Raw genomic sequence first — 25,788 nt, forward strand, 5'->3', positions numbered from 1 at the left:
AGGGAACGCTTAAAGAAGCGTGCTTTTTTAAAAACTATGTTATCCTATAAAGTCAAGACATACATCTATTTCCACCAAGAGTAAGGAAAAAAAAGTTTTGCCCATGCCTTCCAAGAGCCTATCAACATCACACATCTGCCTCTACGCACACACACTGGACATTGGCCCGGAAAAATCCAGGAACATGTGCAATGGATGAGTTAATGAAGTTTGCAGGTACAGTTGAAGGATTCTTTGGAAAGCAGCTGTAGGTCCTTGGAAAGATTCCAAACATTACAAAATAAATCATCATTGAAAAGTATTAGGTGTTCTTAATGGACATCAAATGAATACTTAAAGGTTAAGAATTTGCTGCTCTTTTAAGTCAGTAAAAATATTTTTTAGTTATGTTTTCCAATTCTTTCTAATCTAAATTAATCAGCATCTCTCACGATGTGTGGCAATTTTTCAAACTACCTATGTAATGACTCTCCACAAGAAAGCCTGATTACATAAAATGTTACATTTTTCTTAATCTTTCTCCCAGAAAGGACCGATGTTCACAAAAGTCTCATCTTTTCAATTTCTGAAACCAACTCAGAGAAGGAAACCATTGCAGATCAAAATTAGATAGCTATCAAGCTATTTCCACAAATATCTATACAGTGACCGATATAAATAATAATTTAGGAGAAAATAACGGGGAAAAATCCACCTGTGAGAGTTCTGCTCTCTAGGTTTTTGTTCTAGAGAGAGCAGATCCTGTTCAGTGAGAGGACAGGACATATGGCGATAGGTGCTAAGTGCAAACTGACTTTCTAAAGTCTATCTCTACTTATTTCATAAGTGCAACTTTAATTAAGCTCATTGCTAGGATGCATTTCCAGTTTAAGTCTGAAACAGTCTAAAAGATTGCACTTTCAGACCTGTAGTTCTGAGAAGCAGAGCAACAAATGGATTTTTTGATTTTTTTTGAGTGGATGAGACTTCACTGAGAAAATGTCAGTACCTGACTAGCCACCTCAGCTCAGTCAGGCTGCTTTGAATTTTTACTCCTACTGAAAAAATAAAGACATACAGTGAGTCACAGTGGTTTGGCAAAACCACATGGCTTCCTGGAGATCTGCAAAACATGAGTTTCTCTAAAAAAGTTTTACATTGAGACTTTTGGGAAACCAAGATGAAGGGAGATTTAGACCAAAAACTAGCATAACTGGTTAGTCTGCATTTATGGTATGTTAAGATGCAGTTAAGGTATGTTTTACTTGCATCAAATAAAATGGCAGTATTTAATGCAAGTGATTTCAGCAAACACATCCAAAGACTACCTTCACCAAGCATGAGCATTAGATATGCAACATCTTCACATCACTGCAGCAAAACATGAAAATGTTTTCAATAAAGGGTCACTTTACAATCACAAAGGGTAAGCAAGTGACTGGTCATTTTAGTAATTACTTTACCACTATTTTTTTAAAAATAAGTACTACAGTAAGATCATAGAGGGATACTGCACTATGTTGATAATTTGGTTTAATCATTTCACATCTTTTTACTGTGTTTGTGTTATTAAAAAGGGTATTGCCATAACCAAGGATGCTTTATAAAAATACAGGCAGTCAAGCAAAAATTGTGGTTTGTTGACTTTTTATGTTGATCTAAATGCAAATGCCCATTGAAAGGGATGGATTTACTGCCCTAGCTCCACGTCCAGCTGTTGCTAGGACTTAAGTGGATGAAAATTTAATTGGTTAGCTGGCTCAACCAGGCTAACTTTCAGCTTCCTTGTTCAGATTAATGCAGAGCCACACATGCTAGTGCCAGCACTGGAAGGGTACATGAGTCCGTGTTTTTCAAGGGAAATGCATGGAGACCACATTAAGGCAACCTAATAGTAGCTTTCTCCACTCAGTGGCTGTTTGCTATTCTTTTTCTCACACAAATGACTGACCAACTGGTACCCCCCTTTCCCTTTGTTGAAGGGAAAAGGCAGATTGTCAAAGAAACATGCTGGCGAGTTTTAGCCTCTTCCTTTTTCAGGTTCTGTTTTTCTCCACCTCTAGCCAATACCTTTTTCTTTTCATTTCCCCCGTTTACTTCTACATCTCCTGAATCAAATGAATATTCTTCCATACCTTGTTCTGGTTTATTGCACTTTCCATCAGTTTCCTCTAGCCCATCAGTAGGCTTTGTTTTCAAATTAAATTTTCTTCCTTTCCACCCTCCATGTTCTGTAGCTGAAAGAGTCTAACCTTCTATTAATTCTGCTTAATTACAGAGTAGGTTTCTGCTTTTTAATTCCACCTGCAAAATGTATTCCTAATGCCTCTTTTTGATTATTGTCAGTAATCCAACTTTCATTTTAAAAGAAACTTCTATCCTTCATGGTTACGTAGGAAAAAACCTAACATTTCTTTATTGTGACATACCAGAGGTCTGCTATCTGAACTAATACTCTATTCATTTCACTGGATTAACAACATGAAGTTGCGAATATTGGTATTTTCATTAAGCTAGTTATTTTACTGATGCTTCTTTCATAGAAAAGTCAAAGTTCATGTCCTTATCCTGCAATCCTAAACAATTTATTTTGTGTGTCTAGATATACAAGCCTTAAGCACACCCTTTTCAGGTACAGAAACATCCAGCTTTCCCCAGGTATTTTATATTGGAGTTTTCATTGACAATTGTTCACACTAATATTCTGAAAACAGAAATAAAAAATACAGCATATCATAAATTTAAAACACTATTCAAAAGACAAAACAAATTCTACTATTCAACTGATTATAAGCTTATATTTTAAAACAAATATGGAAAAATTGGAACCTTTCGAGATGGTCACAGAATCTGCTGTAGAATCTAAATTCTAAATGTTAAAAAGCGTACCGTCCACTACCTAGGACTCAGGGAAAAGCAGAGTCTTGCTTAATCTCTTACTCAGATGTTATGTACCTGTTAATCTTCTATTGTTTTTCTTTTTAAATGCAGCATCTTCACACATTTTATCTGCAAGTGTCTCAAGGTACCATTTACATGCCTTGACAAGTTTCTAACAACCTAACATGGCCAAGTGTCTAGTAATGCCAAACACTAACAAGGCCTCATTACCCAGCAGAAGTGTACTTACCTTACTAAAAGTTATCAAGAACACAGAAGGAAGAACAGTACCACAGAAAAACTAAGTGTAATGACATTTTGGTGTTCGTAAGAGGTACTAATCTGAGAGCACTGAAAGATATGATGCGTTTATTGACCTAATAGTAGCAATAGGAATAAAAATGCTATAAACTAGATATAATGGACATTTATGTCCATCTGCTGCTTTCATTTACCACAGTTAATTGTATGACCTGCATTGAGCCCATCAGTCACATTTAATAGGGCCACCATCACTATTGAACCTGATCTGAACATGTGACATCGGAATGAAAGGATACATTCTTCATTATCAGTTTCAGTGACTTGTGCCCAAACAATCAAAGCAGACAACTGACAAGATAGCAAGCAGAAATGTTTCCCCAACACAAAGTTTGCGCGATCCCAAAAGAAGAACCAACTTAAATTTTTCCATTGGATTGAAGCTATATCTTGCAAAGCCACTACATTTCCAATTTTATTTTACAGAAAAATCTAGACAAAATAAAATGCAAAACCAACATGGAACCTATTAGTAAAAAAAGCCATCGTTTAGAAGTTTTCAACTACTGTATTGAAAATATGGACATAATATTATCATCTAATGAAGGCAAATGGTATCTAGAAACCTACATATAAAGCAAAACAGCAACAAGGAGAGAGAGACATTGACTGACTATTATATATCTCCTCTACACGAAATAACCTACAAAAAGAAGTCAGTTAGGTAAATAAAGCTTATGAAGAAAAGGAAAGAAGAAAAGTAGGTGTTATGCACAATCATTTTACTCACCTTAATTTGTGATCAATCGTTTTGGAAAGATATTTTTATTTACCAGAACTGGAAACAATATCAACATTTATAACCTAAGTTGTCTATAAAGAGTACGTTCCAGATAAATTTTAGTTAGCTTAGTCTTGTTCAAGGCAATTTCCTTGAACTGTCCAAAACTGACATTTCCTAACTGAAGTGTTTATTTTGTTGGAGATAAAAATATTTATTTTTGCACTGTAAAAGAACCAAACCAAATCATAAACAAACAGGTGAAAGTTACGTTAGTGCTTTTGACATTGATAGCATTTGCAGAATACTTCAAATTGCTGGAAATAATATCATCATTTTAATCTTCAAATACATCTAAGTGGTACAATAACTGACAATTAATTTTCAAAAGCAACTTGAAATATTTTTTCCACTTTACATGACTAGTACGCTCACTGTTTTTCACTTTTTAAATTGTACCTCAATATGTACAATCAGTGAAAAATTCTACATCCTGGCTCCAGTGTGGCTGGAGACAAAAAACAGAAAGTACAACTTGTAAAGTAATATGGCAATTCACTAAGTTTTGAAATAATTCTGTTACTTCTTTGTAAGTGAAAATATAAATTCAGTTTTGAAGACAAATGCTTTATGAGGTCTTTGTTGTGTTTTAAACCAACTACAGACACTTCAATTGTATTTGCAATATATATGTGTCTGCATATTAGGCTGAAAAGAAAAACAATTGAAGGAAGCGTAATACTACTGCTATTGTTTCACAGGCAAAATTATGTCAGAATATATAGAAATGGAATTGCTTTTCTTAGCAGAGGTGTGATGGATTAATAGTTCTTAAGTGATTCAAATGAACTGTAAATATGCATGTCTGACAATTCGATTTGTATAGTGTTTGACAATGCTTTCTGTCCAACTGAGTTTAGTAGTGATCCATTTCTAATTTATATCATATCACTGGAATTTACTTTTTAAAAAATACTTCATAATACACCTCAACTCTTTTTTGTTATATCTGTTATTAGTAGAATTCATGTAATTCCTATTATCAGAGAAATATGGATCTTACATTCTCTATTAGAGCAATAAAAGTTACATAAATAAGGATCTCTTTTTGAACAGAACATTCACTCACCATTTGTTACAGCTAGGTATACTGATATTTTCATATAATGGGGATTTTTTTCCCCCTCTACGGTGCATCAAATGATCATCAGGTCTTAGCTTTAGGTTTCTTTCTTCCATATAGAATAGGTATATGCCATCTTATTTTGTAGTTTACAAATTTTGACATCATTGCAGTTTCAGAGGACAGCTAATGGAAGCATTTGGGACCCTAAACATACTTTTTTTTGAATAGGTATCATGACTGTGGCTGTATCAAGTAACTATGTAATTTTCCAGATTACATTTCCAAAGTTCTGGTCTATAAAAATATCCAGTTCTAGCCAATTAAGTCAGTTTTAACCAGAACTACTTTGTTAGTAAAGTGCACACACCAGAATAGACTTACATCAGTGATAGTGTTCAGAGCAGTATCTGCACCAATGCTGAAATCTGAACCCGGTACATTGTTGGATACAGTTGCAGGAACCATAACCATTGGAACACAGAATTCGTCATATTTCTCTCGGGCAGCTGACAATTCCAGAAGTCCAAGGTACGCCTGTTGGGCACAGGCATTGGGTGAAAAATTAGGATGAATAAAATAAGGGCAAAGTCGGGAGTGATAAAATGGATAGGGCCACAGGGGGAGCCATTTCTACCACAGCACACTTCAGCAAGTCAAAGCATTAAGGAACCACTAAAATCTAACACACACAAAAAAAAAGCATTAAAAACAGGTATACATTTGAAAACAAACAATTAATAGAGCATTCATTTTCAAGGGAATATACAATTTAGACATAACAAAGTGCTTCGTACAACACAAACATACTGCAAACTAGTTCCCCGATTTTCAGGTACTGTTACCCAATTAAAACCTTAATATTGCTGAATAGGGCTATGCCTAACAGATTCAAAAAAATGGATGATTCAATCCTTATCAAGAAGCAATAAGCATGGTCTTCTCTGGGAACTGTTGGCAAAATACTTTCCTGAATTGAGATTTCAAAAATGTTTTATTGTGGTAAAATAAAATGAACGTGAACTACAGGGAAAAAAAAGAAAATAATTCTCTAGATCAATTACAGATTTCAAAATGCACTATGGGAGAAAGAGTGGCTTAAATAAGGGACCACAGTGCAATTACTACTAAAGGTCAAGAACTTCTGCAAGTAAGTTCTAAGTATTGATACAATATAGACTCGAACTTCCACTACTGAAGTCAGTAATTATTTTTTTTTAATGCAAAAATACTATCATGTGATCTCACCTTATTTATCCATTTATCATATCCTGTTTTGCAGCTACTAATCATTGTATTGAATGTCAACTTTCCACAGAATCAGTGATTGACAATACTTCTGATACTGAACATTCTTTGTGTTGTATATCAAATATAGTTATAAACAAATGCACCTTACATGACGATTGGGTAAAAATGAAAATAGTCTATTTGTTTTGTTAGGAATTCTACTCTACTTTACACATAATTAGGCATTTCAGTGTACCTCAAATCCACCAATAACCATAAGGGCGTTAATGTTGTTAGTGCGCATCTGGTCAGCAATCTTCTCCAAATATTTTGCAGGAAGAGTACTAAAATTATTAAACCAAAAGAAAAATAAAAACAATTTACAATCCACAGCAATAAAAATTTCTTACTAAGCTGAAATAATAAACTGAGCAGGCAATGAAATATTTTTCATTTTACATATTTATCCATACAAATAATTCTTCCTGACAACCAGTAAGGAATCATGTTAACTGTAAAGAAACCTCAGGTTTGCAATCCTTTTAGCTGTAAGGACCTCAGGAAATTTTTACGCTGAGGTCCTAATTCCCATTTTCGTTTTCTCTTCAGAGCTGGTACAGTACTGTAAAGATAACCAAGTTGGTTAACAATTAAAAAAACTCCAACAACTGAGGACTTAAAACATCCTGTGGAAGGAAAACAGCATGGAATCATACACCGATTATATAAAATACTAGAATTCATCATATCAATTGGCAAAATATTGATGTTACCGTTTTGTACCAAGAATTGATCCTCCTTGACCAGTCCAGCCTCCAACATCTCCCCAGCTGATTTCCTTTATCTTTGAAGAAAAGTAAAAAAATGAGATTCAGTTAAGTAATTATCCAATTACTTCTCTTGACATGCAGCAAACACCAGGTACTACTTAATGTAAAGCTGTTGGAACAAGTTGCTGGGACACAGACAGCACCAAAAATGAACTTGGCATAAAAAGAAAACAGCATCAAGAGGTAAACTTAATTTCTCTTGAATTCTTAACAATCCTTTTCCATTCTGTCTATTTGTTTTTTCTTCTCCAGAACATGATGAACCCTGCCTCCTTGTGTCATATCATGATCCTATTTTCACATCCTCTTCTACTGAATGTGAATCACAAAAATTTAAAACTAGGTCTCTGAAGTTAGTTTTGGGACCTATGGTTCCAGCTAGGCATAGAAATCATAAGTCTTGTATCCAGTTTCTCCTCAGTATACCAACTGATTCTTAACATTTAAAACAGGGGATCAGAAGAATCTAACTCACCTGGGGGGAGAGGCAGGGAAGCTTCCTCCCCCAACAAGCACCACTGCAAAGTTTCTTATAGCAAAGGAACATAAAAGCAACAACTTGCCTCAAAGAATCAGTGATTCTTCTGTTATTCTGTGGAAAAGCCACCATATGCTAAACATTGACCAAATTTTGGAGGTAGGATTCATGTGAACCAATTCTGTAGCTCTGCAGCATGTGATTAGCAATACTAAAGATAAATTAATCTATAGACTTGAATAGTTGAGAAATACAGCTACAATTTGGGTTTAGTATACCATTTTGAAATAAAACAACTTACAGAATCAGTTCCACAACAGTTATAACAGAACATACCTTCTACAAAGATAAACATTAAAAAAAAAAAAAAAAAAGGTGGTGGTGGTGTGGGATGGGATACATGCTACTATGTAACACATACATGTAATTAATACTCACCTTCCCTCTAGCAAAACCTTCAAATCCATCAATGACAGCAAACATTTTATGGCCTTCAGTTATGCCAACTCTCACTGCAGCCCTCACTGCAGCATTCATTCCAGCTGCAGGGGCACCAACATTTAAAACTGCCACATTAAAATTAGTCTGCAAGAGAAAAATAATATTTAAAAAGCACTTTAATTTCTACAGAAAGGTTAATTTGTCCATCATACACAGTTGCTAAATACTGGAATGTAGGAAAGTAAAATTTCAAATCCCTTCAGCCATCCAAAAGTTGAAGGTAAGTAGGAGATACCTACACATATTTCCTGATCTGCAGAATATCACATACAAACAAAAAGTTTAAATAAAGAATGCTTGTTTTTAAATCAGACTTATATCACATTTTCATTTGGTTTGTAGGTTAAAGTTATTCAGTTTCTTATACTGTAGCTCCGCTAGGTTCAAGAAACATAAAATACGCTGCATTATTCAACCAGTTTCATGTGATCAAAGCAGTAATTTTTTCCAAAACCATCCAGAATAGCCAAGAAAAGAGCAGGAAATTATTCTAGCACTACAGCAGTTAGGTATGTATCATCAGTACCATGCAAAGCAGAACAGACAACAACTTTTAATTAAAGCACTGGCCAGGATTTTAGAGCAGCTGAAAATACAGTAGTAAACAGTAGCATTCAGCATCTTTCACAGTACCATACATTTTCAGATGATGGCAGTTTTTAAAGCATTTCCTAACGCCTCAAAGTAACTGTGCTTATATACAGTGTCTCCCCAAGTTTAATGAGTATTAAAAGTAGCGGGTAATCTACTCAAATGGAAGTCTAAGAGATCAAATATACATTTATAATTTAAACCACAGGCAATGTAAGAGAGAAGGTTCTATTTAAAACATAACAAGAAATAATAAATATTTTGGTATATAATGCTTATTCCATACCTATGCATTTAGTCCCCATTTATATTGCTTTGTTATCAATCGTACTCTAAAACAACTACATCTAAATGGATGTAAGCATTACAGACTGAATAATACAAGTGGAGAAAATAATGAAATCTAGCTACAAAATACTATTAAAAACTTCTGTCTTGTTACAACATACCCAACTCCAAAACCACAAGAGTTTTAAAATTAAGAATGTTTTCTTTAATGGAATTACTACTTTGTACTGATAAATCCGGTATCATTCAGATCACCGATTCTTTTCCAGAGGAACAAGTTTCAATACTTGCATTAAAAAGAAAAATATAACAGAAGACATTACTCATAAATGTGCACTGTAAGGGTAAACAAAGCAAGAGTGCTACTGTGTGTAACACATTAATAAGCATCTTTGAATTAAATTTTAACTTCAAAGCATGAAATGCAGGTCTGCTGTATATGAAATATGCCTTGAAATAGAAGGCCTATTTCCAGATAAATCACAGGCCAGTTTCTTTGATTAAGAAATGGTCAGCTGGTACAAATCAATACAGGTTCATTGACATCAGTAAGTGTTAATTTAAAACAGATAAAAATACAATCCATTGCCAGAAGATGTAGAAGGATCTGCAATTTATTAATTTGGTTTTATTTTTACAGCTTTGAAATTAATACTGAGAGCAAAATGTAAGTAAAGAATTAAAACTTTACACCTTTAGAAAATTTAAGCACTCTCTATGACTTTAGCAAACAATTTAAATTATAGCAAACTATGTAAGCAAAATGCAAGAAAACTTGACAGTCTGATTTTATACACTAAAATTCATCATGCTTTAGGTCAGCTAGATGACCTTAAATTGTTGGTAACTATTGGCATGACAGAATTATAACAAATTGGTACAGAATAGCTCGAAGTTACTAGCTTTTTCCTGGAAGATGGGAATAAAACCCCAAAAAACCAGAACAGTTGTTAGGTAATGATCATGGAATCTTTTCCAATCAAAAAAACCACAAAAAGAGACCTAAAACAGAACTTACATAGTTTCTTTTTTAGCTCTGGCAAAATCAAAGGATTGTAGAAAAATGCAAAGGAAACACAAGCAGCATAATATCTGTGTGCAGCAACATTGCTGAACCAGAGTGTTCAGTAGGCTCCAGTGATCCGATCAGCTTAGCTTTTTCCTCAATTCCTGTGACATGCACATTTCATTTACTTTTTAATTCCCATCCAACCCCTTTTATTGAAGCACACAGATTTGGCTAATGTGGTCAAATCCAAGTAGTTAATAATTACATGCAACCTACATTTCCTTCTAATGCCATCCATCACAAAAAGATACGGCACAACTATTTTAAAACAAAATACAAAAGCCGAATGCTAAATTTGCTAAATTTGCAGTGGTACATACAAGAAACACAAAACGAAACAACAAACACCTGATCTAGCAAAGCAAATGTTGAAAACCCACCAAAAAAAATCCTGAATTCTTTGATCTCTGGAAGGTCAAACTTAGGTCCTTTTTTTTTTTTTTTTTTTTTGGGCGGGTGGGAGTGGGTGGGGTAGAGGTGGAGAACAAAGAAAAAAATTAAACTAGATTTATTTTATCATAGTCTCCTTTAACGCCCCTATGACTTCATTTGTAACCAAGTTTCCTTTACTGTGCGACACTGACATATCACACAGTAATTTTTAATTTTTGTGAATTAAAACGGCTAGTTGTGATTATGTTACTTGTTCTCAACAGAATTTCCGAATAGATTTCAGCTATTCAAATAATCTTTTCCTATTTTCAATGCAATTTTTCTTCTTAGTAATATTGAGAAGATACTATTAATCATTACTCAAATGTTTAATTGGAACAGAAAAATCCAAAAAACAAAACAGTAACATAATCATGCAAATAAGATAGCAAATCATCACAAACCACAATTAAAAAAGGAATTAACCAGTGAGACAACACAGTCACTATGGTCAAAACCAGAATTATTCAATAAATCTTTCTGCCATTATAATATTTAATTAACTTTATAAAATATCCTATGGTACAGGTTTGAAGAGAGTATTAAGGCAGAATGAGGAGAAGATATTTGCTAAGATACCCCAAAAGCAGGATGTACATTGTACACCCAAAAAAAGGCCCTTACCTTTGGAAGCTCAGCGTCTGGTTTTTTGTGCGACAGCAATTTGTAGGTGTTAAGGTTGTTTTCAAAGCTCCTAAATAAATAAGAAAATAAGTAAGATAAATAAAATGGTAAATTTTTTAACTCCTAGTTGTTTTAAAGGAACACTTGCGTTTTTCAGAAACCTTTAAAAACAGGTGTGTAATGTTAGCACCAAAGTTATTACAAATGCAAAACACGATAAAAACTGGGAATGAGAGAACACTGGAAAATACTTAATCCTGTAAGGTAATATGGAAAAAATATAAAATAACTATATAGCTGGCAAGTTAGTTTTACAGATCAGGGATAAAGCATTTTATTATCAAATGACTTGAAACATAAAATGGTCTGTTGACACATAAGAGTAGAAAATGTCTCCTCCAGCTTTACTGTTGGAAAGCTACCAGCTACTTACAAACAAGCTCACAGGATTGGCCTCAAAATCTTGAATAAACAAACATAGGGTTGCTACTGTTCAGCTCATACAAGGCTGCAGCTCATTTCTTTGTGACTAGTACCAGTGAAGAAGTCTGACCCAGTACTGAACTACAGTAGTAGCTGCAGGTAAGAATTTCAATTATGCTATCTAAGCAGCTCTTCTTCCGTCTTCTCTATTGTTCTCAAATACATAAAAAAATATGGATATAAAGTTAATTAATATAAAACATGAAGTGCCAGAACAGCAAAGCAATTTGGCTTTTCTAGAGCAAACAGACTGATAGGAGTTATTGGCCATACCTTCCACGAAGCCTCACAGCCTCAACAAATCTTCCCTCATCCATGGCTTTCTGGACTTCTTGAGTCTTGAAAAAACAAGTTGATTGCTCAATATGTTTACAAACCACAGGAAGTTGAATATTTAATATATTCCAGTAAATAAACCATTCTGAAATAGCTTTCCAAAGTGAAAAAAGAAATACTGACATTTCATTAATTTATGAGCTACCTCTTATCATAGGATAAATTACAGTGGACAGAAGAACAAGTAGAAGTAGACACCTAAAACCTTCCTGGGATAAAAAAAAAAAAATAATCAATGTATCTATTTTGCATTTTCTTTTTTCAGTTTAAGCTGAACAATTTTAGTGCAGAAACCTGACTCTTGTGTATGACACGTAAATGGATGCAAGAATTTGAAGAATTTGTTTTAGCAATAAAAAAAGAAGCTCTGAGATGAAATTTTATAACGATTTTTTTAAATAAGTGTATATTTCTTGAGGTTGGGAGTTTCCAAATAAGTAATAACACATAGAGAACACACATGAAGTTCATTATTCCCAAACGTGGGAAAGTGCTGCACACATTCCCATCAGTATTTTAACGACAACAGGCAATTATTGTACACAGTGGTCTGTTGTAGTTAATGAATAACTATAAATTGGCTTTTTGCCAGAAACTCACCATCTGCACACACTCCATCAAAGGCAGACGGACAGCCTGGTTTCCAGACAGGGACACAACACAGGCAGGGGTAGCTGGAGTAGCTTCTAAAAGGGCAAGCACAGCTTCCACACCCATACGACTTGCCTGAAAATAGATAATGTTTGACTTGTTGAAGCAAGCGCTTAAAATCACAAGGCTCCCAATTACAGAAATGGTCATGATTTCTCTGTAAATCAAGCTGAAACCAATTATCCCTTGGAAGGTGAAAATATTGTAGCTGTTTAATACCCTTAAGTATGGACAATTGTTCTTGCAGCTTTGCTACTTAAACCTAATATAGATTCCTTTACACGAAGTGCTTCACTCTTCTGAATTCGAGCTATTCAGACAGTCAATGTGAGGCAATAATTGGATTTTTCAAGTTAATCAGGTAAAGAACCACTCCATCCTCAAATAAATAACCAAAATGTAGTTGTACTATGTGGCGCTGTGGGTAATTATTTCAGGTTCACTCACCAAAATTCTGTCAAAAGCTGAAGGGGTTCCACCTCTTTGCACATGACCCAAGATAGTTACTCGGGTGTCAAAACCAAGTCGCTGAACCACAAGCTGCAAAGAATTTCAAGATATAGTGGTTTTGTTGTCATCACTATTTTATATATGTATATATATAGTGTTAGCACTACTCTGCTTTACATGCTATTGGAACAATAAAATTCTACATATACTATACATTAATATGTCAACAGTAACGAAAATACTACAAAAGTTAAGCCAGTCTTTATTTTATTCCTAACCTAGACCTAAATTCCAGGTTCCTAATCTAAAGGAAGCTTTTATTTAATAATGGCAAAATAGTGGCTTAGATTGCAATGCTTTAACTACAGTTACAACGGCTTCACTATGTACAGTCCTCAGCCTTATAAAAACAGGTCTTAATATTATAATTAGAATACTTGACAGAAGTCAGATTATAGTGTTTTGTTCACTTCACGTTTAATCTATGTGCAAGATCACACACCCCAAAAGATTCTGAGTAAAACTTCAGTGAAGATGACTTTTAACCTTAATTGACAAAGCTTTTAAAACTTGCAGTAAAAATTATAGTTTTAAATAAACAATAATAAGCTATAAACTATATAAAAAAATAAAGTAATAAAACTATTTCATTCAGTCAGACTTTTTTCCATTTCCTCTGTTACATACCAAATCTAAAATCACAGGAAAACATGTATTAATACACCTTCAGTGAGCTGGTTAGGAATAAGTAATGGATACCATAAAGCAGAAAAAAAGCCTTAGAAATTAAAATCCAGGGATAGATGATTTTGAAAATACAGTTTTTGAATTTTTTAACTGGCTGAAATTTGTTGCAAGCAAGTAATGTTTCTTCCATAAATGCATAAGAGCTATCTGCTGTATGCACACTTAACACTGCTTGGTGCCAAATTTTACTTTGTAAAACTGCAATTCTGAACTAAGAGTCAAAGATTACTCTCATGCTGACAGCTAGGGAAAACAGAACTTCAGAGGCACAGGACAGAAAAATCCCAGGCAAAGTCAAAGCGTCATAGCTTCTTTCTGCTGATGACCATTTTTCAACTTCTTTCCTTAAGGGACCCTCTCCATGAAAAGCAGAATAATTTCGGGTGAAAAGTTCTTCTTAATCTTAGACACCAATGAAATTTTTGACAAATAAACCATGTACAAAAAAGTGGTAAGACTATGTTCAAAGTAGACAGTATTATTTCACTGTGAAACAGAACATTATTAAAATTTTACAAAAAATAAAGTTAAATAGGATTGTAATTTCTGATTTGAGCTGATTTCAGACTCCATCAATTAAGGAACCATGAAGTACGTGTTTTTGGACTGTCGTCTTACATTACAAGGAGAAAACATTCCAATTAAATGATTTCCCTGGATTCAGATAATAAAGCACAAATATAAAATACAATCAGCAAACTTTGTGATACACTACTTTACAGGAACAGATTTACTTTACAGAAGTGTTACTGTTAGCAACAAGCACCATCTTAAGAACGAAACGGAAACTGTATGGTATAGATGTTGACACTTACATCCTTAACCTTCTCTGACGTTATAGGTTTGTTGTGGCAGTCAATAGCTCCTTCAGCTACAATAATAATATTCAGCCTTTTCTTTCGTGCACGATTCTATAATAAAAATAAAAGCATATCAATGTAATTTAAAAAAAAATGAAAAAATTACAGAGCAATTTTGTAATCAATTGCTCTACATTAAGCTGCTAAGATTTGATACTTGATCACTTCAGAGTTCTCACACGTTTTATCTTCATACATTCATACACTGATGAAGTGAAATGTCTTATATCAAATTAATGAGGAAAGGTACATACACTGCATATATAGCTATAGTTTTATGTAATCCCCAGAGTAGGCCATCTAATGCTTCAGAACAATTGCAGAAAGTCCCAATCACGTTTTTAAATCAGTTTTCAAACAAACTTCTGCAAAGGCATCAGGGAATCCCAAACACAGTGATAGATTACCTCTGAGAGCTTAACACACATTGAATCTTCCCATCCTTCTTCTGGTGGGTATTCAGGAATAAATACCCAATCTGCACCACAGGCTAAGGCACTAACAAGAGCTAGATACCTAATAAACATAAAAAAAGATTAGACATTTATGATTCAGATTTCTTGATCTCTCATAATTATATCTGTATAAGACACAAACTGCTGAAGATAATACATACCCACAGTGTCTCCCCATAACCTCCAGAACAAATGTCCTCTGATGGCTGTAAAAATAAGAAAGCAAATTAACTGCAATACTGCAACTCAAAACTTCAGTCCAAATTCTTGAGATCAGAACCTGGCATCAGGCAACAGCTTGTGTTTAGCATGCTTACCAAACACAGAATTCATTAGCAAAAGAGAAGTCCTATTAAACAATGTATTGAAAATTATGTAACTTCCAACACATAATTCATTATCATTACTACTTTCTTCTAAAACATGTAAAGGCAGTTAGGAGAGAAGAGGTTAACGTTCACTAGAAATATAAATTATGCAGACCCATAGTTAAGAACTGTAATAATACAGCTGTATTAAAAAAAAAAAATCACTTAATTGCTTAAATTTTATCTAGGGAAAGTTTATATACAAACAGATACTACTTAGTGCTATCCAAAGTGTGTCTGGATCTTCTCTAGAAGTGTATGTTGGGGAAAGACTGAAAACATTAAAGAACCAAAGCCTGCCCCTAAAGCTGACACAGCTTCTATGATCAGATGCTTGAAGTGCTGCCACTACAGGAATGATGGAAAAGCTGTTACTAAAAAAACAAAAGAAACCAGGACAACTGAACGCTGCAGCCCAAAGGTGCTTTTATTCCTGCTCTAGAAATATTACAAATACCAGTTACCTAATTTCTATTTAAAATTAACTTACACTCTCTGCTATTGTACGGCAATAGGAAACTTAAGATTTGAAGCATATACAACTGTATATTTGTTGTAGTTTTCTGTAATACCACAAGTTACCTTTGAGCAGTGGTCATAATGGCATCCACAACTTCAATGATTCTGTGCAAGGCTGAGTCAGTACCTATGGTCATATCAGTGCCACAGAAGTCATTATCTATGGATCCAACCATTCCCACAATGTTAAGGTAAGCATACTTCTTAACAGCCTCTTCATCAATCTTTCCTGTAAAGAAGTATCCAGAGAAAGAGCTATAAGGTTTTAAAAAAACATAACCCCAACATTTTAGACACACTGCTTGGATGCTCTACTTTTGTAAATTAAACATATCCAAACATCAAATTATGTTCAGATATTTTAGGTAACAAGGTTAGTCAAAACTACAAACAAAAGCCAATCAAACAACCAAACAAAAGAATCCTGCATAGAACTCCTTACAGTAATGAAGGAAAAAAGAGCTTTTCAGTCCATTTCAAAGTGCCAACAGATTATCAAGTTCTGTAACCAACCTTAGAATTGATGGTTTGGACTTAAATAGCATTCACATTGTAGTTTCGGTGTATGACGTGCAATGAAGAAGTAAATGATGCAAACTGGATGTGATTATGGACATATGTAAACAATCAAAAACCAGCCTTAAACTTTTAAAGACTTCTCTTCCGCAACACTGAAAGGCTCTGATTTCATGATTAATAAGCAAATATAATAGAAAAGCTACTATTCTAAACTTTAGTCTGTGTCTCCCAAGAGATCAGTGAAAATGCTGAATCATCCAAGAGTTCTAAAGGATCTCAAGGATGAAATACCTTAGTTGCTTAAGTGTTTAAAACTACTCCAGTATCTGTTGATGTGATGGTAGTAAATGTAACGCCAAATTTTTAATATGGGATTGAAGAACTATGTATCAGTCTGTTTAATGTCTACTAGAGAAAGTAGTAGAAACCATAATGATAAATGTAACTTAACGTTCAAAAAGACAAATACAGAATTCTGAAGAAGAATCAAAATGTTTTCTATGAATGTATACCATGCATTACAAACCTCTTCTAGAGTTCCAAACGTAACTTAATAATCACGTGAATAAGGGATATCTGGTTGACATATCTTACTTATATTTCCAAAAAGCCATTGACAAGGTCTGTTGCCAAAGGATTTTGAGGAAACTAAGTAGCCACAGCATAAGAAAGAAGGCTTTTGCAAATAATAAATAAATAATGTGAAACAGAGGGTAAAAAAATAAGAAAATGAGGGCAGTAGTAAATACAAGTTCTTGTATCTGAGGAAGGTAACCAATGGAGTTCTACAGGGATCTGTGCTGTTCAACTTACTCAGCTATAACCTAGAAAAGGGAATGAGCAGTAAGGTGCCAAAGTTACTGATCAAACTGAATTATTTGGGTTCTAAAGGTATGGAGTGTCTGAGAAGAAATGAAGACGACTAGCAAGACACAGTGAGTAGTAAAGTATCAGATGGAATTCATTGCAGATAAATGTAAACCAATATATGTGAAAAATGTACCCTAACACCACAAACAAAATAATGCTATTTTCAGCATAATAACACAATAATGCTGTTTTCATTAATAAATCAGCTTCAATGCTCAATAGCAGTCAAAAAATAAAAATCAAAATATTAGAAAATATTAGGAAAAGAATAGAGAACAAAACAAAGATCATTATACTACTGTGTAGATCCATGGTTTGCCCTCATCTTGAATACTGGGTGCAGTTGTGGTCCTCCCCACCTCAGAAAGGACATGGTAGAACTGGAAAAGGTTCAGAGAAGGGCAACAAAGATGGTCAAAGGTATAGAACTTACATATAAGGAACAACTAAGCAAACTAGGACTCTTCCATCTAGAAAAAGAGATGATGAAGGGAAAATAAGACAGCTGTAAAATCTCAAGTGGCATGCAGAGAGGAAGCAGGACTGATCATTCACTGTTCTAACATAAAAATTATAGGACATCAAATGATACTAGAAGCCAGCAGGATCAAAACAAACAGAAGTTTCTTCACAATCCTCATCATTCGGTGAAGCTGTAGAACTCCTTGCTACACAATGTTTTCAGGAAAAATCTGTATGCTTTCAAGGAGACTGTATGCATTAATGGAAGAGAAAGTCAGTTAAGGACTGCTAACAGCGTCTGGTTCAGGAAATCCTGAAGACAGAAATGGATGGAACCTATCAGAGTATTTATATATATGAATAACATATAGCAGCAACACAGCATTATTTATGCTTATTCTGTTCTTTAACACTTCCCTATACATTTTTTCAGATGCTATCAAAGACAGCTACTGGGCTGGATGCACTTTTAGCAACAGCCACTTAATGTTGTGATTGTGATCTTAAACAAATAGTGATACACAGGGCAGGAAAGCATCTTAATTTGATAACAAACAAGTGTGTAACTTGTTGCAGGAAAGGAATTACCATCTCAGCTTTGATATAAGGGCAAAAGGCTTTCCAAGCAGAAAGTTCCAAGTTCAGACCCTGAAAGTACTTCATAACGGGGAGAAAAAAGCGCCACACGGAATGTTACCCAGTAACTTATTTGGCCTTTTTTGAAGCTTTATGGTATGTAAGAGAGGATGTACAGAAAAAAAATATTACTTTATGAAGAACGATGTAATTTCTGAGAATGTATGCATTTTACTTTTGAACTTAAGAAATATCCTGTGGATATAGTTTGCATGTGTATAATTAGGGTACATAACTACCCTGGCAATTGGACTAGAAGTCTAGAAGGTCTAAATGCAAACTTACCTTTCTGCGCCAGTTCTTCTAGAAGTCCGCTCCATTCTTCACGGAACAGATTTGCACCGGTTAAGCTACCATCTCCGCCAATCACACAAAGATTAGTGATTCCTCTTTGAACCAAGTTGTAGGCTGCCTGCAGGCGGCCCTCACGGGTACGAAAAGATTTGCAGCGTGCACTACCAATAACTGTACCTCCCTAGAAAAAGGAAGTATAACAGTCTTAATTTATAATCCAGTATTTTAGTGACTTTTTAAAGATGGATTAATGGCGAATGGGTATTTTGTAGCATAACCTCCATCTTTAATTTTACAGCAAGTAATAAAAAGCAAAGAATTATCAAACCTATGGGAAATTACGTTCTCAAGAGCAGATAGACACACCAGGGAAAAAACACTGAAAAATGACTGATAAAAGAGTTACTCTTGAAGGAAAATGAAGGAAAATTCAATAAATTATCTAATTGTTACTTATATGTGATGACAATAGTAAAAGTGATACAATACTAAGTAGTTAAGTATTTTAATGAATTTGCTTCAAAGCATGACATTTTTTCCCCTAATATCAAGAAACAGAAACAATAACAGGAAAGATGTATCCCTAAAGCTCAAAATTAGCATTTATTGTCATTCCACAGAATTATGGAAAGAACTGCATCCAAATTTAGTGCCTTATAGATCAGACTAATGCTAAATTTTCTCTTATTAATTATTGAATGTATTAATATGATTTAAAGAACTTTCTCCAAAAATGAAAGTTACTATTTTCAAAAAAGACTGAAGCACCCTGTCACTGAGGATGGCTAGGCATCTTGCTGAAAAGAAGTTATTTACACATCTTCTATGTTTATGTTGTTCAGTCACTCAAGAAAAGTCTGATTTTGATCTTATTTATTGTCACAGTAAAAAGGAAAATTAATCAAGACTGCAAAAATATTTTTTCCTGCAAACATATCTGCAGATGATTACCTCACTTTTGCACAAACATTTTCTTTAACTTACAATAAATCAGTCAGGCCAATCTAAATTTGAGCTTCAAATCTATAGAGGCTGTACTAATATGATCTGCCCTGTCAATAGGTGTTGCAGTTCTCAAGCCAGTCCTAGGCACTATTTTGCCATTTACATGGCAATACACAACAGCTGCTAGTGGAAGAAAAAACAACAAAAAAGAAAGTGGAATAAAATCAGTTCAGCTTTCAGATAAAAAAAGCGTACACAGGGAGATTTCTAAAAATAACAATCAGGACTAAAAAATGTATCTAAACTAGATATTCTCATATTTTAAAAAGCATAGTTCTAAGTGGAACACAGTCTATGTATTTGAATCAAAATACTACAACTTGTTTTGATTAAACAGAAATAAATCTTGGGCTGAAAAATCTTTTATCAAAACAACTAGACACATTCTTTAAGATGTACCCTCAGCTTCATTGTTGGTCTGTTGAATTCCTAGCAATCAAGCTCAGAAAGGTGTTGCTCTTATAGTATGTACGCTATATACATGTATAGGATGCCTACATCCTGCTCCTGCCTATGCCCTTGTGTGGCTTGGCTATGACACCTCAATTTTCTCTTAATCATAAATTGCATCTGGATGATGCTTTTAGTCATATGGTTTAGTTTTAGGTAGCCCTGTGAGGAGCAGAGAGTTGGGCTCCATGATCCTTATGGGTCACTTCCAACTCAAGTTATTCTATCATTCTGTGATTACAGATTCTATGATAGATGGGGAGGGTTAAAAAAACCAACCAAAAACCTAAATATATGTGGACAAAATATCTCACAGTACTCCCAAGTATTTGTTTGCTTTTTAAAAAAAAAATCTATTTTTCTCTCTGCTGTTTTATGTTTATTATATTAGCTCTACAGAAAGCTCCAAAGAAAACCAAGCTTCACCTGGAGGTAGTTTTCAGAGAGCTTGGTGCTTGCCAAGTAAGTCCTCTGTGCCAAACATAGCATCTGCTCTGGAAGAGGTAACATTACCATGCTCAGGAAAAGCGTAAGGAGATCCAAATGGCCTCCTTGCAGAATGTTGTAATATAAAATACAAAGTCACTGGAATTATCTGAGCTCTGGAGAATTGTACTGTAATTACACCCACTACTATAAGTCTAAATCCACTTACACAGAAAGCCAACACGATTTTGTAAGAAAACACACGCCTTACAAAACACAGTTGTTCCATATTTTGGCCCTGTGATGTCTTTTTTATTAAATATAGGCTTGTCAATATGGTCTTAGGAGGCTGATGACATGTGATGCTGACAGTCTAGGATAAAGGTTTCCAGGATTATTTCTGTGCACCAAATACAAAATCACACAAAGATCTTTAGAAAGAGTCAAACATCCACACTGTAGAAACCAAGCTCTGCTAAAAGTGGTACGTACAGGTCACTCAGTCATCACTGAATTTGAATCCATAATTGCAGTGGTTGCCTGGATGTAGAATTTTGCTTCCCTGTTTAAAGAGAGAGGGTTTGGGTGCCACCCCACCCCTTAATACTTACCACTTGTAGGATACTTGAAACACTTTCCCATGAAACTTCTACAATATTATCACCTCCATCAACCATTCCCTGGTAACCCTGAAAGATAAAAAGTATTTCAGAAGTCTGATTTGAAAAATTTTGTAACATTTCCACTGCAATAATACCCACCTTGCATATTTTAATACAACTTTAAGTAATTAAAAACACTAAATAAAATATTAGTCAATTTACATGCAATAATATTGAAACAGGTTTCACATTAGGGGGAAAAAAAGCCAAATCCTCTTCCTAAAAGCTCAATTCCAAAGACAACCTTAAGAGAAAGTAATACTTTACAAAGATTACACAGATTATAAACTGGAATGGCAATTTATTTCTCCTTTCTTAGGAATAAATATTCATTTATGTTTTAAAAACTACAAAGATGGAAAAACTTTGAAAAGTATTATAAAATGTGCTTCCTAAAAACACAACCTCAGCTTGAGGTCATGATCTTAGAAAAAAAATCCACCTTTCTAACACTTCGTACACTTTCTCCCCCAAGGTAGGTAATAAGCAAAGAAAATAAAGTGCAACAACCAAAATCTTTTAATAAATGAAGAAGAAATCAGGTCACACAATCTTTATTCTTCTCTGAAGGCAGTTACACAATAAATAGATGAAAGGAATTTAGTAGAAAAATATAGTTTTAGTGATGCATTTAAGAAATCCTTAATAGCTTAACTCACATGGTCATCAGAAACCAATGCACGTTGTAATATGGAAAGAACTATACTTAGCTGAAAGAAGGAAAACTATCCAGTGAGCAGCTGAAGGGTTTTGTTATGCCTGGCTTTAACAACTCTCTGCATAAATACCAGCAGAAAGATAGTGACAAATACAGGTTCTTTTCCATTAGGCGATATTGTAAACACTGATTTTAAAAAAGAAAATACATCAAAGTTCTAACCTGGAAAAACCTAACCAATACAGACACCAGAATAAAACCGGAGTTAACATTCAAGTTATTGACATTTATTTAAATCCAAAAGGGGAAAAAAAAACAAACAACCCACGCTAGGTTAAAGAAAACAGAAAACCACTGAACAAAATTAAACATGACAATGTTTATGCCTCCATTTTTAGATTATGTGTGCATATGGAAAAGCATGCTGAGGAATTAACCTTCCTTCTGTATGCAGTTCTTGCAAGACTGTACATCCTTAGTTTTATGGTTCTCAATAATAAATCAAGTGGAACTAGAAATAGAAGGGAGTTTAGTAGACAGCAAAACTGATATCATAAATTGGAGACATTTACTTCAGCGTCATCCAGAATATATGTAGATTTTATCCAGTAAGCCATAACTCACAAATCAACTAAACAAACTTCAAAAGCCATATATATTATATAAATACCATATCATACTTGGAGTCCCTCACTAGCATGATAGGATAAAAATATAAAGATAACCGGGACTCAGCAGAAGTACAAGTTACTCAAATTAAGTTTTCTAGGATTCTATTACAGATTCCAAGGAGAAAGCGTAGAAGTTTCTGCTCAGCGAGACTTGACAAATGAATTTACATATAAGATGATCAAGTAATCCTAAAGAGCTAGATGGAAAGTAAGCTGTCTCTAATTTCTATCATTCAGTAATCCTTTCAATATTTTGTACGCTCTCCAGATAACTTCGATACATGTCCAATGTATACACATACACTCTTGCATACTAATGTATACACATGATGGCTCAAAGCTAAGACATTGTTTACAATTTCTCCAAAATTAGAACAAGTTGGAAAAGAAATAATGCTTAATCTACATGACAACTTTAAAAGAAGAAAAAAAATAATCTTTCTCAGATAAAGAAACATTCCAGTGGATCCAACTGAGCTTGATGAAGGGTAATAAATTAATAAGTTCACTTATCACAGGTTTGCTGGTTTTATTTCTTTAAAGCAAAGAATCCAGTGTTCCTTATATCACTCAGTAATAGATTGTAAGCTTCCCCTATCTGTGCTCCTTTTGGCAATTACAATAACAGAAAGATTCATACATAGGCAACAAATTCTGAAAGAATATTGTGATGTTGCATCCTAACCCAGTTTGTAACACTGACTTGTAACACTGTAACCTGCACTACAAGCTGACAAAACACAGTTCACATATTTGCTCCAATCATCCACCTTCCATTTTCACTTGAGAGGAAAAATAAAGAAAGGGCATTCCAAAAAGTAGTATGTACAGTAAATATATAAACCATTATATACATACAGTGAGACTCATGGATGAAAATTCCCCATTCATATTTCTTAACAAATCTAAAACACTGGGGAAAGCAAAGGGATGAATTACTACTTGAAATTATCTATAAAATTTGAAATACCTTATAGCTAGGCTAAGGATGAGCTATGACCAACTCCTGCACCATGCATCTTTAAAATCAAATGAACTCATCCATTCTGGTCAGGAGTCCACATCAGTTTTACTTTCCCTGAGTAGACCAGCAAGAACAGGGGCTGTATTAACAATTCCTCCCACTACAGGGTAAGGACAGGGAGCTTTTGGAACAGGCCCGATTCATTTTAACTGTCACATGAGTGTTTCCTAATGCAGTTCTGCTTGCCAAGTTCTGTATGTAAGCTAGCTCTGCACAATATAGCTCAAAATCCCACACTGTTCCTCCATACTATTAAGAGACACAAAAGCCATAGAACTAAAACATCTTTGTAGAAAAGCTATAGGGAGAAAAACATTGATTACTTATAACTGAAGTATTAATAATGACCCATTTATCATTTTAGATATTTAAACACTGATGCTAACTTGGGGACTGGGCAATCCATTTAAAGGTGGAATTTAACTTGAAATGTTTTATCAAATAGTTCAATACTGTTACAATTGTCTGGTTACTGAAAGTTAATGGCAGATGTGAATACAGACCTTAATAAAACGGGGGTGGGAAAATGTCAATTTACATTAAAAAAAAATCATATTTAAGATTCTAAAAAAAGCAGTTTAGGTACTCAGATACTAAAACTATGGGGCAAGAATGGAAAAAAGTAAACTGTCAAAAACACAGCAAGCACTAAGTAAACTGTCAAAAACACAGCAAGCACTACTTGTGAAGATCAACCCCATTTTATGCTTATTTCTTCCTCTACCAAAATCTGAGTATTCGAAGATGTACAATAAGAAATCTCCATGGGTCATATGTTCACAGGGTACATAAACACTGTAACTCCTGGAGAGTGCCAGACTGCAAACCTTGCTTCTAGTCTTAACTCTGAAAACAGAACCTTTGAAAAAGAACAAGCCATTCTCTGATATGTTACATGCGAGACATTTGGGGCTTTAATAGTGATTTAATTACTGAGCTTTTTTTAGCTCTTGCTCGACAATGTAAAATACTAGCGTCACTGAGTGCACAAACCACCACATAAAAGACACGAAGTTTTCCTCACAGAAATCCATGACTGCCGTACCATTGCATTTCCAATGCTGGCCTCTTGAGAAAAAGACTCTTAACCAAGATGAAGAATCTAAAAGTTCCATAGCTTAGTAGTATGAGCACGCATCCACTGGGAACTATGTGCTTCAACCCTGGAAAAAGGGCAGGTTATTTGTATAAATATTTAAGACCTCAGTTTCTAAAATGAATTGCCATAAATGAGAGGCATTACTTTTTCTTCTCATTATAAATTGAAAAAAAAAAACAAAAGGAAAAAAGAAAAAAAAAAACACCTTAAATAATTTCTGATTAGTGAAAAAATTTAAACTAGCCTCCTAGAGCAGCCTGGTACTTCTACATGTACTTCCATCTCCCAGATTTTACAGTGTGAGTGAAATAAGTCCACAGGTATTCAAACTTTAATTCCGACTGTGGTAGATTTGAGGAATGATGTGATGTTAGTTAATGAGGATGAATAAACACTGTTCATATACTGAAAATAAATACTAAAAGATGTTAACATGAACAAAACATGAAACTAAGGCAACTGTATAGAGTAAGCATTGTTTCCACAAATTAATAGCAAAAATCTCAAATGTGCTAATTTCAATAAGATACACATTTTTTAATTTTACAGCTATAAAATTAGGTTTATATATATACACTATAAATTCTACAATATTGTCTGTAAATATATATGAATATGAATAATTTACTAATTATAGTTTTAGATAAAAACTACTGTATAATTTTTTCACGAGTTGTTTTTATTTTCCCTGTTTGGGAATCAAAATATGTCTGAATATATTTCTCATGAATTCCAGTATTTATTTCTTTCTTTGGGCTTTGGTAAACCCAACTTAAAAAAGGTTAGAAAATTACTTATATCTAGTTCATTGCCAATTTTTGTTTACTTTTCTTGGTAATCTCTCATCGCAAAATAAAGCAAAATGGAGCTAGAAAACAAAAGGGAAATAATGTTACTGTTTTACTTAGAATACAGGGCTAGTTTTGGCCACAATGTAGAAGACAGATGGTTTTACAGTCTTTTAACAGTGAAAAAAAAGTTCTTATGACAGAGAAAATTGCAGGAGAAAAAAAGCCTACAACTACAGCAAATTAGGCTTGAAAAGGCTGAGACTTTGACTCTGTTTTTGGCTCCAA

The 25,788-nt window shown here is 34.1% G+C and overlaps 1 protein-coding gene across 7 annotated transcripts in view; it reads right to left on the reverse strand.

Moving 5' to 3' along the window:
- Positions 1-25,788, reverse strand: part of PFKP (phosphofructokinase, platelet) — a 46,865-nt gene that overhangs the window by 9,543 nt on the left and 11,534 nt on the right. For 2 of the 7 annotated variants that reach the window (XR_008747646.1, XM_055806997.1), the window contains 15 exons: positions 21,210-21,287; positions 18,709-18,898; positions 16,000-16,165; positions 15,211-15,255; positions 15,002-15,110; positions 14,550-14,645; positions 12,985-13,077; positions 12,487-12,612; positions 11,824-11,888; positions 11,068-11,137; positions 10,392-10,439; positions 8,001-8,147; positions 7,028-7,098; positions 6,511-6,598; positions 5,409-5,561 (listed from right to left, as the gene is read on the reverse strand). Coding sequence is in view for 6 of the 7 variants with exons in the window: in XM_055806997.1 (XP_055662972.1) it covers positions 5,409-5,561; positions 6,511-6,598; positions 7,028-7,098; positions 8,001-8,147; positions 10,392-10,439; positions 11,068-11,137; positions 11,824-11,888; positions 12,487-12,612; positions 12,985-13,077; positions 14,550-14,645; positions 15,002-15,110; positions 15,211-15,255; positions 16,000-16,165; positions 18,709-18,898; positions 21,210-21,287 (1,545 nt within the window). In the remaining variant the exon portion in view is untranslated. The remainder of the gene's footprint in view (positions 1-5,408; positions 5,562-6,510; positions 6,599-7,027; positions 7,099-8,000; positions 8,148-10,391; positions 10,440-11,067; positions 11,138-11,823; positions 11,889-12,486; positions 12,613-12,984; positions 13,078-14,549; positions 14,646-15,001; positions 15,111-15,210; positions 15,256-15,999; positions 16,166-18,708; positions 18,899-21,209; positions 21,288-25,788) is intronic. The other 5 variants (XM_055806998.1, XM_055807001.1, XM_055807000.1 and 2 more) reach the window with 3 other exon arrangements.

Source organism: Falco peregrinus, chromosome 5, assembly GCF_023634155.1.
Source record: "Falco peregrinus isolate bFalPer1 chromosome 5, bFalPer1.pri, whole genome shotgun sequence".
NCBI classification, from domain to species: domain Eukaryota; kingdom Metazoa; phylum Chordata; class Aves; order Falconiformes; family Falconidae; genus Falco; species Falco peregrinus.